The sequence below is a fragment of the Toxotes jaculatrix genome, chromosome 16, assembly GCF_017976425.1.
Source record: "Toxotes jaculatrix isolate fToxJac2 chromosome 16, fToxJac2.pri, whole genome shotgun sequence".
Lineage (NCBI taxonomy): Eukaryota > Metazoa > Chordata > Actinopteri > Toxotidae > Toxotes > Toxotes jaculatrix.
The window spans coordinates 1,701,571-1,718,358 of NC_054409.1; the positions used below are offsets into that span (position 1 = coordinate 1,701,571).

General features: G+C 40.7%; 1 protein-coding gene across 1 annotated transcript in view; it reads right to left on the bottom strand.

Annotated features, from left to right (window-relative positions):
- Positions 1 to 16,788, bottom strand: part of LOC121195759 (protein NLRC3-like) — a 30,990-nt gene that overhangs the window by 7,740 nt on the left and 6,462 nt on the right. Inside the window, exons 5-6 of the mRNA XM_041059416.1 lie at positions 15,216 to 15,389; positions 13,968 to 14,141 (exon numbers count right to left, since the gene is read on the bottom strand). Coding sequence (XP_040915350.1) covers positions 13,968 to 14,141; positions 15,216 to 15,389 — 348 coding nt within the window. The remainder of the gene's footprint in view (positions 1 to 13,967; positions 14,142 to 15,215; positions 15,390 to 16,788) is intronic.

Sequence of the window (16,788 nt, forward strand, 5' to 3'; positions counted from 1 at the left end):
ACAGTTATGATAGGAAACAGAGCACAGATGCAAAAAGCTGTCATGACTGGTAATTATTTACATTACAGTCTGCAAAGTATATTAATCCAATATTCATCTGTAGCAGAATGGAACATTAAACGTGTTAGAAATGGATCATTGTAAACAATAAACAGCAGCGGGTGGGTGGAGCCAGGACCATAGAACATGCAGCTCCGGAGCCAGAGATACCTGCAGAAAGGTACAGAGAAAGAGAGACCAGAGAGAAACAAGCACAGGACTACGGGAGAGAGAGGACACAGAGTTAATGACATGTAATAAAGGCTAATAAATTTGAGAGTGGGTCTGAGGAGAGAAAGAGAAAGAAGAAGAAGTGCGCAGTAGATCATAGGATGACCCCCAGAAGCCTAGGCCTATAGCAGCATAACTAAGGGATGGTTCAGTTCCCTGAGCCAGCCCTACTAAGGGCTATATCCTTAACTGTAACAGTGTCTATAGAGATAATTGTGACTAACTAGGACTGTAACTACAACTAATTATAAGCTTTGTCAAATAAAAAGGTTTTAAACTTAATTTTAAAATTAGAGAGGGCGTCTGCTTCCCAAACCCAAACTGGCAGTTGGTTCCACAGGAGAGGGGCCTGATAGCTAAAGGCTCGGCCTCCTGTTCTACTTTTAGAGATTCTGGGAACCATAAGCAAACCTGCATTCTGGGAACGAAGCAATCTGTTGGGATAACATGGTACTATCAGATCTTTGAGATATAAAGGAGCCTGGCCATTGAGGGCCTTATTTGTAAGGAGAAGGATTTTAAAATCAATTCTGGATTTTACAGGAAGCCAATGAAGAGAAGTTAATACAGGGGTAATATGATTTCTCTTGCTAATTCCAGTCAGTACTCTCGCTGCAGCATTTTGGATCAGCTGGAGGCTTTTTAGAGAGTTAACTGGACATCCTGATAATAGGGAATTACAGTAGTCCAGCCTAGAATAACAAAAGCATGGACTAATTTTTCAGCATCACTCTGCGACAGAATGTTCCTAAGCTTACTGATATTGCGCAGGTGAAAGAAGGCGGTCCTAGAGACTTGTTTTATATGTGAGTTAAAGGACAAATCCTGATCAAAAATAACTCCAAGGTTCCTCACAGTCGTACTGGAGGTTAAATTAATGCCATCCAGAGTAACTATATGATTAGAGAAACTTTTTCTGAGGTGTTTGGGACCAAACAAAAAAAACTCAGTTTTGTCTGAATTCAGAAGAAGAAAGTTACAGGTCATCCAGGCCTTTATGTCTTTAAGACATGCCTGAAGTATGGCCAACTGTTCTATTTCGTCTGGCTTGATAGATAAATATAGCTGGGTATCATCCGCATAGCAATGGAAATTTATTCCATGCTTTCTGATAATATTGCCTAGGGGAAGCATGTATAAGGTATAGAGATCTGTCATCAGCTGTGACACACTAAATGTTTCCAGCTCTTCCTCCTCTATCACACACTGTCTGTGGCTGCAGCAGGCCTCTCCATACCTGAGGGTGTCCAGTCTCCAGTGTGGATCCTTCAGTCCAGCAGACAGCAGCTTCTCTCCTGAGTCTCCTGGATGATTGTAGCTCAGGTCAAGCTCTCTCAGATGGGAGGGGTTGGAGCTCAGAGCTGAGGCCAGAGAAGCACAGGCTTCCTCTGTGATCACACATCCTGACAGCCTGCACACACACACAACATCACACAGGAACCCTCATTCAACACCTGCTGGTCTGTTTTGTTGTTCTTTTTTGTTCATATTTTTGTTTTTGGTTCTCGTCCATTTTGGCCCAGGTTCAATGTATTGAAGGCAAATTCCTTAAACATCATCTGTTGGGTTCAAAAATCAACAATCAACAATCAACGATGAATAATTGTCTGAGCCTAGAAAGTTCTGCTGAACTTCAATAAAATTGAATTTGCTTTTCTAAACAAGTTGCCTGTTTATCCAGTGATGTAAATCAGATATGAGCAAATCATCAGCTAAACAGGTTGATGGATCCTGACCTGAGAGTCTCCAGGGTACAGTGTGAACTCTTCAGTCCGGCAGACAGAAGCTTCACCCCTGAATCCTGCAGGTCATTGTTACTCAGGTCCAGGTGTCTCAGACTAGAGGACTGGGAGCTGAGAACTGAGGACAGAGCTTCACAGCTTCTCTCTGAGAGATTACAGCTGTTCAGTCTGAAGAGGAAACAATGAAGAAAAAAGTCAAATAACATTTGTGTTGAAAGGACAATCAAAGGAACAAAACTCTCAGTTTGCTCTGCAGCTCACAGCAAACTAACAGACCTGCATTTGAAAACTGGGCCAAACATCAAACACAGATTTGTTGAGTGAAGCAGAAATATCAGCTCTTTATCGACCTGCTAACCAATGAGGAGTTTCTACATTGATGATCACCTTTCATTGGTTCTGACTCAAATCCTTTGTTTTATTCTCAACAAGTTGGAGACATGACAGTTAAATATGACACAATCAGTAATAAACAGACATGTACAGTCAAGGCCATAAGTATTTGGACAGTTAGACATGATATGTTATTTGGGATCTCAGCACATTGACTTTAAAATATAATAATGGATACTACAGTCAATGACTGCAAAGGATTTTACAATAAATATTAAATCTGATGAGTTTGTTTTACTTCATGTGTATTTGTCCAGTTACTTTTGAACCACTAAAAGGGCTGAATCTCCCACACAGTTCTTTCTATACTGATGTCAACCTGCTCAAATTAAAGCTGAGACTTGGCGCTTTAATGTAGGATCCATTATTTTAATTCAGATTCAATGTGATGAAGCTCAGAGTCTGAAGAACAATAACTGTCCAAATACTTCAGGTCTTGACTGTAACTGTGTTAATGTTGGTACCTGATTTGATTTAGTTTGAATCCTCTGATAAAATTGTTTATTAGTTGTAAGTACAGGGCAGCTGTGTCTCAGCAGGTAGAGAGGTTTGTCCATTAATCACAGCTCTCCTCCTGTCAACATCAAGCATTAGGCTAAATACCGCAACCTCAAACCAGCCCTGATCGCCAGACCAGGACCTTGTATGGTAAGTGGCGCATTCGTTATTCACGTCAGTGGCAATGACACCCGACTACGCTAGTCAGAATTCACTAAAATTGATGTGGTGTTGATGTGTACACATGCAAAGATGATGTTGGACGTAGAATTCTCTGGGCCCCTGCGTAATCTGACCAGCGATGTCATGTTTAGCCGCATGTCATCGTTCAATCGTTGGCTGTTGAGGTGGTGTCCAGCAAACAACATGGGCTTTGAAGATAATTGTCAGACTTTCTGGGGAAGACCTGGTCTGATTAAAAGAGGTGGCATCCATCCCACTTTGGACAGAGCAGCTCTCATATCTAGTTTATTAGTAGTCCAAAACCAAGACAACCTAGAGTTGAGATCAGGAGATTTCTGTGCTTCCATTAGAACATTCACCCACTCAAAACGCCATAGAGACCGTGTCTGCCCTCCCCGCTTAAATTTATTGAATCAAAAGTAAAGTTAAAAATAAAACCCTTATAAAAAAATAAGACCACCACTGCCAAAGTAAACAAGAGTTGGAGAATTAAATGTGGATTATTGAACATTAGATCTCTGTTATCCAAATCTGTTTTAGTAAATGATAATAACTTTAATGCTCTTATTCCTCATGGCTCTGGCTGAGGAGGTGGAATGGCATTCAATAAAATTCATCTTCTCTATAATTCATTTGATGATATAATTCATTTGAAAGCCTTGTTCTTTGTTTTTCTCATCCAACTTGGAAAACATTACAGCCAGTTCAATTTGTTATAGTATACTGCCGTACTCTGAGTTTCTGTCTGAATTCTCTGAGTTTTTATCAAGTCTAGTCCTCTCTTAGCTCTATGTTTATCTCATTATTAGACTCAATTGGCTTCTCTCAAAGTGTAAATAAATCCACTCATTTACTTAACCACACCCTCGGCCTTGTTCTATCAAATGGCATTGAGATTGAACATGTAACAATCTTCCCACAGAATCCTCTTCTATCAGATCACTGTTTAGCTGCATTTGAATCTGTATTATTGGACTACACACCATTAGACAAAAATGTTTTTACTAGATGTCTATCTGATGGTGCTGTAGCTAAATTTAAGGAAGTGATTCCATTAGTGCTTAACTCATTGCCTTGCCTCAATATAACACAGGACTCCTGTGCTGACTTCAGTCCCTCTCAAACTGACATGTCGACAAAGATGCTGACTCATTGCGAATGACACTTAACTCTATCGCTCCTCTAAGAAAGAAGACAGAGAAACAAAAGAGGTTTGCTCTGTGGTTTAGCTCACAAGCTCACAAGTTAAAGCAAACAACATGAAAACTTGAAAGGATTTGGCATTCCACCAAATTGGAAGAATCCTACTTGGCCTGGAAAGATAGTCTTAAAGCATACAGGGAGGCCTTCTGTAATACTACAGCAGCCTACTACTCTTCATTAATAGCAGACAGTTAAAAAGAACCCCAGGTTTCTCTTCAGCTCTGTAGCCAGGCCAAAGGGTCATAGCTGTATTGATCCATGTATTCCTATAGCTCTCAGCAGGTGACTTCATGGGCTTCTTTAATAATAAAATTTTGACTATTAGAGACAAAATTGATCACCTCCTGTCCTCAATTAGCACTGATTTTTCTTTAAGCACAGGAACCTCAGAAACAGCATTAGTACCTTGTATGATCATATATGATCACACCATCACATCCTACTACAGAGACTAGAACATTTAATTGGCATCAAAGGAGCCGCACTAAGATGGTTTAGGTCTTACCTATCAGATCGATTTCAGTTTGTACACGTCAACAATGAGTCCTCCATGTACACAAAAGTTAGGCATGGAGTTCCACAAGGTTCAGTGCTTGGACCAATTCTTTTCACCTTATATATGCTTCCCTTAGGCAACACTATCAGGAAGCACTCCATAAACTTCTACTGTTATGCAAATGATACCCAGTTGTACTTGTCAGTAAAGCCTAAGGAAATCAGTCAACTAAGCAAACTAAGCTTAACTAAGCTTCAGACATGTCTTAAGGGCATAAAGACCTGGATGACTAGTAGTTTTCTACTTTTGAACTCAGACAAGACTGAAGTTATTGTAACTGGCCCAAAGCACCTCAGAAACTTAGTATCAGACATTATTGTTACTCTTGATGAGATTGCTCTGGCCTCCAATGCCACTATAAGGAACCTTGGAATTACTTTCAATCACAACTTGTTCTATAACTCCTACATCAAAGAAACTTCAAGGACTGCCTTTTTTCACCTTCGTAAAATGCTCTTTACCTACAAAGCCCTCAATGGTCAGGCACCATGATATCTCAAGGAACTCATAGTACCTTATTATCCCACTAGAACTCTGCGCTCCCAGAATGCAGGCCTGCTAGCAGTTCTTAGAGTCTCCAAAAGTGCAATTGGTGGCAGATCCTTCAGTTATCAGGCTCCTCTTCTGTGGAACCATTCTTCTGTGGAAGACACCCTCTCCATGTATGTGTATGTAGGCACTATTACGTTGTCTTGTCCATACTGTGTTGTAACAGTTGTGTGTATCACCAATTGCTCCCAGTGAAACATTGTCTCGTCTCACTATGTACTGTGTATATGGCTGAAACGACAATAAAACCTACTTGACTTGACTTGACTTGACATGTTTAACCCCTTAACACTCCGGCCTAATTTGCCCAAAACACCTGTCAAAAACATGCCCAAATTAAATTCAAAGCTGTTCTTGAGCCCTTAGGAGGACATTCAAAAGTTTGGTCTCTTTGTGAAGGTAACACTCTAAAGTTTTTATTTCAGCAGTCTGATGTACTGTAGGTGTAACTGGTATCGAGTAAGATAATATTAAACACAGAAAAAAATTTTTTTTTTTCCTTGCCTGGATTTTTTTTTAAAAAATGCATCTTTCTAATAACCTGGGCTTGTAGGATAGGATTAGATGACAACATATTTCTGTAGACTGAAGTCCTACCAATTCCATGTTAAAATTTCATAGCAATTGTACAAAAAATTGACTGTTTTTCACAGGTTTTTCAGTGGGTATGTCCAGGCGTTCTCAAGAGCCTGGACAGGCGTTCTCAAGGTGCCAAGTGTATAACTCCTGAATGCTTCAACATACAGACATCAATGACGGCTCTAATGAAAGGTGACACTTAGAGGAATCATATTCCATATTGATTCCTCCAATATATTAATATTCATATTCATATTCATATTCACAATTAGTAGTACAAAAATCGTTATGGAAGAGAGAATACATTTAATGCTCATTATTCTATTGAAACTAAACCTGCATTATAAGAAATTAGTCAGAAAAAGTGCTATGGTCAGAAATCAACACCTTTATGTGAATGAATCACATACTATTCACAGCAAACTTTTTACATATTTACAGTTTCACCTTCCTAAGTTTGGCCGCCTGTTTAGCTCAGTTGGTAGAACATGAGACTCAATATCTCAGGACCGTGGGTTTGAGCCCCACTCTGGACGGCACCACCTCCATCTCCCCAGGTGGTGAGCCCACAGGTGGTGAGTCCCCCGTAGAATTTCGGTGTGGACTGGGCAGCCGCAACCTGGGCCTGGACCCAGATAAGCAGCAGATGATGACGTCATCACGTTATTCTTAGCATGCCATGCAGTAAAGTAAGAGTTGACTGGTCAAACTGTGTGCTCTTGATTGTTGGGAACAAAAACCTACAGCCACATGGCCCTTTGTGAAACAGTTTGGATACCTCAGAGGTAGACGCTCTCTCCTGTTTCTTAGTGATGTGTCGGTCGCGACCGCAATGGCTCTTTGAAGTGAACGACGGGAGCCGCAGCCGCTTTGTTTTTGTTTTTGTGTTCACGTGATTGGTCAGCTACCTGACGTGAGGCGTGTCCGCACTGAGCCGGGGGGGGGGGGGGGGGGGTTGGGGTGGTTGGGGAGCGGTAGCGGGGATTACAGACACAGGAGAGAAAGAGAGAGAGAACAGCCCCTAAGGAGACAACACGCTGAGAATTACATGTAATTTTACATTATTTTGTTAATAAATTTATTTAAGCAACAAAAAACATCTGCGGAGCCCCTGGGGAGCTGAAAGAACCGGCACTTTTTAGTGAGCCGAGCCATAAGAAAATACTACTGTTTTTACGCACGTACGCACGACTAGCTGACATCCAGTATATTTGTTTACGCACGGTCTTGTAGCCCCTCCTCCTTCCCCAACCACAACATGTGACACTTCCCCGTGACTGGAATTTCATTGGCTACGCGGCCATTAGCTCAGATTCAGCATAAGATATGATCGGCGGAAACGACAAGCGTAAGAGTGGGCGGTGCACTTTAACGTGTTAGAGTCGCTCATTGGCTATTTCTGGCTGTGGGGGGGCCATAGATCTTCCTGGATGGTCAAATGAGGTGTCAATCAAAAGCAGAGGGCGGGGACTACAAACCAAGCTCCATGGGATCAACTTTCAAAACAAAACAGAGGCGACAAAACGTAGAAACGAAGGAGTAATAGTGCGCAGTGTTTTTCAGTCGGAAAAATTCGATTGCAACTTTTGATCATTTATGCACCTAAAGAAATGTTTTTGACCACATTTTTCAACTCGACGTGATTCTTTAGACTTTTCCCGACAAAACAAGACCATTTTTGTTGTTGTTGCGCTGCGTGTTGAACCGCAGGGCGACTAGTAAAAAAATTAAAATAATGAGTGACGACAGTTATTACTTTGTTGTTTTTTAGAAGATGGCTTAGTTCTACCTAAAGTCGTTGTTTTATCTTGTCAAGGTTTATATCGCTGAAAAGATAAGACTTTCAACTTTCAAATGATATGCTGCATGCGCACCACCTTAAATGCAGTAGTTACGTAGGTACAAAAAAACACAGACATGTCCGAGAAATAGCATGACGGCCCGCCGGCGGGCCGTCAGAGCGTTAAGGGGTTAAGAGTAGTTCTCAGAATGCAGGTTTGCTTATGGTCCCCAAATCTCTAAAAGTAGAATGGGAGGCCGAGCCTTTAGCTATCAGGCCCCTCTCCTATGAAACCAACTGCCAGTTTGGGTTCGGGAAGCAGACACCCTCTCTAATTTTAAAATTAGGCTTAAAATCTTTTTGTTTGACAAAGCTTATAATTAGTTGTAGTTACAGTTTTAGTTATTATGACTAAACCTACAGGTGGCACGGAGGTGCAGTGGTTAGCACTGTCGCCTCACAGCAAGAGGTGTGGGCTCTTCTGTGCAGAGATTGCATGTTCTCCCTGTGCCTGCATGGGTTCTCTCCGGGTACTCCGGCTTCCTCCCACAATCACAAAAACATGCACGGGTTAGGTTAATTGTCCATAGGTGTGAGTGTGTGCGTGTGTGGTTGTCTTTGTGTGTCAGCCCTGCGATTGACTGGCGACCAGTTAAGGGTGTACCCTGCCTCTTGCCCATAGTCAGCTGGGATAGGCTCCAGCTCCCTGAATGCTGGCTCTCTAACATTGTTCATTGCCAACCCTGTTTGTATCATGTTTTATATGCTGCATGTCCTTCTCCTCCTCTCCTCCATTCCCAGCTGTCCTATCTTCCTCCTTTTCCTCCTTTCACCCAGCCCGGGCATCAGCAGGAGGGTCCCCCATATGAGCCAAGTTCTGCTCAAGGTTTCTTCCTGTTCAAAGGAAGTTTTTTCTTGCCACTGTCGCCTTAAGTGCTTGCTCTGGGGTCAGGCTCTGGGTCTCTGTAAAGCACTTTGAGACAATTTTGATTGCCTCCTCAACTTACTCCTTTAGTGAGACTTTATATTAAATTATTAGTATTAACTTATTAATTAGTGAACGTGTCCATTCATCTGTCTTTCACATTTTGATTTATTTATTTATTTATTTTTTGTTTTTCTTAGAAAATTGAATCGAGGGCAACTGGACATATGTTTGTCTGGGAAGACGTTTCGCCTCTTATCCAAGGGGCTTCATCAGTTCGTACGTATTGGTCTATCTAGTCCGCACTAGTCTGACCAAGAAAGTGGAGTAAGACCCAGGTATTTAACCTGTTGTAGGTGGGACCACCAAAGTACCTGTGAAAGTAGTGGTTTCACCTGACCATTGTTATGGTCCCCAGTGAACGACAGTCGTCAGGCTCATGTGACCTAGTTTGTGTCTCATGTGAACGACAGTCGTTAGGGTCAGGTGAGTCCCTGGTGGATGACGCTCGTTGAGAGTCGTCTGAGGTTGAGTTGTTTACTCTCCTGGGTACACATGAAAGGGCTACATTGTAGATGGGGGAAAGGTGGTGTCGCAGACCCCCTCCTCTGTTTAGTGATGGTTTTTCCACTTTCACATAGATGGCTTCTTTGACTCCTCTCTCAAACCATCTGTCCTCCCTGTCCAGGATTTTGACATTGCTGTCTTCAAAGGAGTGTGCTTTCTCCTTTAGATGTGAGTCCATAAGGAAGGGACACCACTCAGACCTATTGTTAGCAGCATCAATTCAGTAACCTACAATATCGCTAAACATGTAGCCAACATCTTAGCCCCCCTGGTTGGAAACACACCACATCATGTTCACAACTCATTAGACTTTGTGAACAAAATCAAAGGTTTGAAAATGGCACAAAAAGAAACCATGGTGTCATATGACGTGACCTCCTTATTCACTCGCATTCCAACTAAAGAGGCGGTGGAAACAGTGAGGAATCACTTGAAACAAGATAACACACTGCATGACAGAACCAATCTCACACCAGACCAGATCTGCCAGCTACTGGATTTGTGCCTCAACACCACATATTTCCAGTTCAACAGCAAATTTTACAGACAAAAACACGGCTGTGCTATGGGCTCACCAGTGTCCCCCATTGTGGCTAATCTATACATGGAAATGGTAGAACAAAAGGCCCTTACCTCATTCAAAGGTACACCTCCAAGTCACTGGTTTAGGTATGTGGATGACACATGGGTAAAGATCAAAACCCAAGATTTACAAGCTTTCACTGAACACATCAACTCTGTGGACAAAAACATCAAATTCACAAGAGAAGATGTCAAAGACAACCACCTACCTTTCCTGGACTGTGACGTTCACCTTGCTGAGGACAGGAGCCTCCACATTGGGGTATACAGGAAACCCACACACACCGATCAATACCTACTTTTTGACTCGCATCATCCACTGGAGCACAAACTGGGAGTTATCAGAACCTTGCAACACAGGGCTGAACATACCAACCTCCACTTGGGCCCAAGCAGAAGAGCATAAGCATATAAAGGGAGCTCTGAAAACTTGTGGCTGTCCGAGTTGGTCTTTTGGCAAAACAACACGCTCCAGAAAGAATACCAACAGGGAGGATGCTGAGAAAATGGAAGATAAACGCAAAAACATTGTCATTCCATATGTGTCTGGGGTCTCAGAGAAACTCAGGAGGATTTTTAACAAACATCAAATTCCTGTATGTTTCAAACCCAGTAACACTCTCAGACAGAAACTGGTACACCCCAAAGACAAAATACCACACAATCATAAAAGCAATCTAATATATGCGGTCAAATGCAGTGAGGAATGCAAGGACCTATATATTGGGGAAACTAAACAACCTTTGAACAAACGCATGGCCCAACACAGAAGGGCTAACTCCTCTGGTCCAGTCTCAGCTGTCTACTCACATCTAAAGGAGAAAGCACACTCCTTTGAAGACAGCAATGTCAAAATCCTGGACAGGGAGGACAGATGGTTTGAGAGGAGTCAAAGAAGCCATCTATGTGAAAGTGGAAAAACCATCACTAAACAGAGGAGTGGGTCTGCGACACCACCTTTCCCCCATCTACAATGTAGCCCTTTCATGTGTACCCAGGAGAGTAAACAACTTAACCTCAGATGACTCTCAACAAGCGTCATCCACCAGGGACTCACCTGACCCTAACGACTGTCGTTCACATGAGACACAAACTAGGTCACATGAGCCTGACGACTGTCGTTCACTGGGGACCATAACAATGTTCAGGTGAAACCAGTACTTTCACAGGTACTTTGGTGGTCCCACCTACAACAGGTTAAATACCTGGGTCTTACTCCACTTTCTTGGTCAGACTAGTGCGGACTAGATAGACCGATACGTACGAACTGAACGTTCGTACTGAAACGTATTAAGTTGATATCTTGGTTTCACAGTGAAATAAAACTCACTGAATTTTTCTGACACAGTTTTCGTTGATATCATTAACAATAACATGTAATCGTCTGAGCCACATTATAACAAAGCATAAATGAGTTTGTGTATCTCAGCCAGAGTTCATATATGTGAGCTCTACAGAATATGAAGCTGGCTAGAAACAAAATAGAGATTGAATAAACTGTGAAAGATATGGGCCTCTCTAAAGTCAGTATTGATGGACTCAAGAAATATCTTAAGTCATTTCAAACAAACTGGAACTTGATCTGACCTGAGAGTCTTCAGGGTACAGTGTGGACTCTTCAGTCCAGCAGACAGAAGCTTCACGCCTGAATCCTGCAGGTCATTGTTACTCAGGTCCAGGTGTCTCATACTAGAAGACTGGGAGCTGAGAACTGAGGACAGAGCTTCACAGCTTCTCTCTGAGAGGTTACAGCTGCTCAGTCTGAAGAGGAAACAATGAAGAAAAAGTCAAATAACATTTGTGTTGAAAGGACAATCAAAGGAACAAAACTCTCAGTTTGCTCTGCAGCTCACAGCAAACTAACAGACCTGCATTTGAAAACTGGGCCAAACATCAAACACAAATTTGTTCAGTGAAGCAGAAATATCAGCTCTTTATCCACCTGCTAACCAATGAGGAGTTACTACATTGATGATCATTTTTCATTGGCTCTGATTCAAATCCTTTCTGTTTTATTCTCAACAAGTTGGAGATATGACAGTTAAATATGACACAATCAGTAATAAACAGACATGTACAGTCAAAGCCATAAGTATTCGGACAGTTAGACATTTATGTTCTTCTTCTTCGAGCTCTCAGCACATTCACTTTAAAATATAATAATGGATACTACAGTCAATGACTGCAAACGATTTTACACTAAATATTAAATCTGATCAGTTTGTTTCACTTCATGTGTATTTGTCCAGTTACTTTTGAACCACTAAAAGGGCTGAATCTCCCACACAGTTCTTTCTATACTGATGTCAACCTGCTCAAATTAATGCTGAGACTTGGCTCTTTAATGTAGGATCCATTATTTTAAGTCAGATTCAATGTGCTGAAGCTCAGAGCCTGAAGAACAACTGTCCAAATACTTCAGGTCTTGATTTGCGTCATGATTTTTGAGTCTGAACATTTTGAAGCTCAAACTGTCTCCATCACTGTTGTGTTCAGTTACCATGGTTACAGCTGTTTACTTGTTGATGCACACAATGACCCATGTGACTTTGCTCTGCAGTTAAAAAACAGACTGACTCTCCTCAGTAAATCCACTTCTCATTAGAAACTCTGAACCGCTCACCTAGCATTAGCACAGCTACCTGTCCTCTCCACTGCAGAGCAGCTGATCATTCAGAAGGTGACTGACTAAAATTCTCTTGTCTCTGGGTTTATCTTGAGAGCTAAAATGTGGGATAACATAGTGATATTTCATCAATGAACATCTAGAGAAAGATCTAGATGTTTGTCCACATTAATCTTCAACTTACTCCTTTAGTGAGACTGTAGTGTCAAATTTGTGCAATGTGTTTGTGTATTCTTCAATATGTCCAAATCCATTTGTCTTCTGCCTGTCTTGCACCTAATCCTCTGTTTGCTTTCTCCCCCCCCACACACACACACACTCCTCTACCCTGTCTCACACATACACCTCTACTCTCTGTTTCCCACACTGATCTCCGTTGGAGTACAGCAGACCCTGCACTTGTTGCTCTCATATTGCTCTCTCATATTCCCCCTCTGCCTGTTGATGCAATATCACAAAGGTAATCACTTATGATTCTCATGAATGTGTTTGGTAGACAGTGTCTGTTAATGTAACCTTAAAAGTTAAAAAAAAAAAAAAAAACAGTCAAAGGAAACTCAGATTCCATTAAAAACAAAGTGTGGTTGAAATGGACAATTGTGGTACACGTGAGACAAGCAGAGACACCATTAGAGATCATGTCTGCTAAATTCCCATAAAAAAGATAGATTTGATGTAAGTCTTGACACCAGTAAAAACGCACCAACCAAACAAAGGGAAAAAGAAATGGACATGCCCAACTATGCCCTAGAAAGGTCCTTGAGTTTGGGTACGACCCATCATATAAAATATGATGTACTGTTGGTGATTTTTCAGATGTTCCTGCAGGACTTCTCATGCTTTTAGATTCTGTGTTTGTAGAATAAAGCTTTCTGGACTCAGCCTCTCTGATCTCCTGTATCTGATTGACTTTGTGCATTTTCTCTGAAGAAGACTTGAACACTTAGAAATTTGAGGAAGATAAAAATTTAAAAGATTAAAAGATTAAGGTGTGGGGACTCGGCCGGACCTGGACACAGCTTCAACTGGCCCTTGACTGGGTCTGCAGCCTGGTCTGAAAAATCCACATCAAGACCTTATATTAAATAATTAGTATTAACTTATTAATTAGTGAATGTGTCCATTCATCTGTCTTTCACATGTTGATTTAGTTTTTATTATTTGAAAGAAATGTAATATATTTTGCTACAGTTCTAATTACTTAGTATTGACTTGAAATCTTGGTTTCATAGTGAAATAAAAGGTCGTCACTGAATTTTTCTGACAGTTTTCATTGATATCATTAACACTAACATGTAATCGTCTGAGCCACATTATAACAAAGCATAAATGAGTTTGTGTATCTCAGCCAGAGTTCATATATGTAAGTTCTACAGAATATGAAGCTGGCTAGAAACAAAATATTAAGATTAAGATTGAATAAACTGTGAAAGATATGGGCCTCTCTAAAGTCAGTACTGATGGACTCAAGGAATATCTAAAGTCATTTCAAACAAACTGGAACTTGATCTGACCTGAGAATCTCCAGGGTACAGTGTGGACTCTCCAGAGAACCACACAGCAGCTTCACCCCTGAATCCTGCAGGTCATTGTTACTCAGGTCCAGGTGTCTCAGACTAAAGGACTTGGAGCTGAGAACTGAGGACAGAGCTTCACAGCTTCTCTCTGAGAGGTTACAGCTGCTCAGTCTGAAGAGGAAACAATGAAGAAAAGTCAAATAACATTTGTGTTGAAAGGACAATCAAAGGAACAAAACTCTCAGTTTGCTCTGCAGCTCACAGCAAACTAACAGACCTGCATTTGAAAATTGGGCCAAACATCAAACACAGATTTGTTGAGTGAAACAGAAATATCAGCTCTTTATCCACCTGCTAACCAATGAGGAGTTTCTACATTGATGATCATCTTTCATTGGCTCTGATTCAAATCCACATAGTCATGTCTGAATTTTCTTGTGCAGTGCAGTGTTTGAATTATCTTCTAGTGGGCAATTGGTGAGCACATGGTGTAAATATAAGAAGATTGCGATAGGATCTCCCCACAGTGAGTACTCTACCCTCATTTTAAGCTTTTATTATAGTACTCACTTGGTGCTATCTATTTTTTTTATATTGTAGAATAAAAGCTATCATTTGCACTTATCTGAGTGCTTTTGTTCTTTCAGGCTGGTTAGCTCTTAACTCCTGTTTTAATTATCTTAGTTTAAATAAACTCATTATTTGTTTTAATGCATGTCTGCCGCTCTTCCTCTTTGAACTTTTTTAAAATTATTTGTGTCACCACTCAGTATTAGTATGTTATATTGCCTTGAGGTTTATGATTTTAACTCCTCAGGCCTCTCTACATTCTGAGTTGGGTCACATCTGTCTTTCACATTCCACTTAGTTTTTATTAGTTGATAGAAATGTGATATATTTTGTTATAGTTCTCATTACTTAGTATTAAGTTGAACACTTGGTTTCAGAGTGAAATAAGAGGTCGTCACTGATATTTTCTGTCATAGTTTTTAATAATGTCATTAACACTGATATGTAATTATCTAAACTACTTTATAACAAGCATAAGTGAGTTTGTGCATCTCAGTCAGAGTTCATATATGTGGGCTCTACAGAATATGAAGCTGGATAAAAATAAAATAGACTGAAAAACTCCAAGATTGAATAAACTGTGAAAATCATTAGATATGGGCCTCTCTAAAGTCAGTATTGATGGACTCAAGAAATATCTGCAGTAATTTCAAACAAACTGGAACTTGATCTGACCTGAGAGTCTCCAGGCAACAGTGAGGACTCTCCAGTCCAGTAGACAGAAGCTTCACCCCTGAATCTTGCAAGTCATTGTTACTCAGGTCCAGGTGTCTCAGACTAGAGGACTGGGAGCTGAGAACTGAGGACAGAGCTTCACAGCTTCTCTCTGAGAGGTTACAGCTGCTCAGTCTGAAGAGGAAACAATGAAGAAAAAGTCAAATGACATTTGTGTTGAAAGGACAATCAAAGGAACAAAACTCTCAGTTTGCTCTGCAGCTCACAGCAAACTAACAGACCTGCATTTGAAAACTGGGCCAAACATCAAACACAGATTTTTTCAGTGAAGCAGAAATATCAGCTCTTTATCCACCTGCTAACCAATGAGGAGTTTCTACATTGATGATCATCTTTCATTGGCCCTGATTCAAATCCTTTCTGTTTCATTCAAAGAGAGGAGAGGAGAGATGTGCAGATGATCATGGGAAGTCCCCCAGCAGAATAGGCCCATAGCAGCATAACTAAGGGATGGTTCAGTTTCCTGAGCCAGCCCTACTAAGGGTTAGGGTTAGGGTTACCCTACTTGTTTTATATGCGAGTTAAAGGACAAATCCTGATCAAAAATAACTCCAAGGTTCCTCACAGTCGTACTGGAGGCTAAATTAATGTCATCCTTAGTAACTATATGATTAGATAAACTGTTTCTGAGGTGTTTAGGACCAAACACAATAACCTCCGTTTTGTCTGAATTCAGAAGAAGAAAGTTACAGGTCATCCAGGCTTTTATGTCTTTAAGACATGTCTGAAGTCTGACTAACTGATCTGTTTCATCTGCATCACAATAGAAATTTATTCAATGTGTCCTGATAATACTGCCTAGGGGAAGCATGTATAAGGTGAACAATATCGGTCCAAGCACAGAACCCTGTGGAACTCCATGACTAACTGGTATAAATGAAGGAATCGTCATTAACATGAACAAACTGGAATCTATTTGATCGATATAAAAGACTTTTACACTAAATAAAATTCAAACAAACCATTTTTCAAACCGTGAAGATGGTCACACAAGTGAGTTGCAACAGCCTTTTCAAGAATTTTAGAAGTAAAGGGGAGATTGGATATAGGTCTATAATTTGCTATAATTTGCTCTAAGTGGCAGGGTCAAGAGAAGACATCTGACACAATCAGTAATAAACAGATATGTACTGTCGAGCCAAGTATTTGGACAGTAACACATCTTTTGTTTTTCAGGCTCTCGGCACATTCACTTTAAAATATAATAATGGATACTACAGTCAATGACTGCAAAGGATTTTACACTAAATATTAAATCTGATCAGTTTGTTTTAACTTCATGTGTATTTGTCCAGTTACTTTTGAACCACTAAAAGGGCTGAATCTCCCACACAGTTCTTTCTATACTGATGTCAACTTGCTCAAATTAAAGCTGAGACTTGGCTCTTTAATGTAGGATCCATTATTTTAATTCAGATTCAATGTGATGAAGCTCACAGCTCAGAGATGATGATAAGGAATTAAAGAAGAGAGGAATTTATTTTCCCTCCTGCTGAATAATATAGCAGAGTCT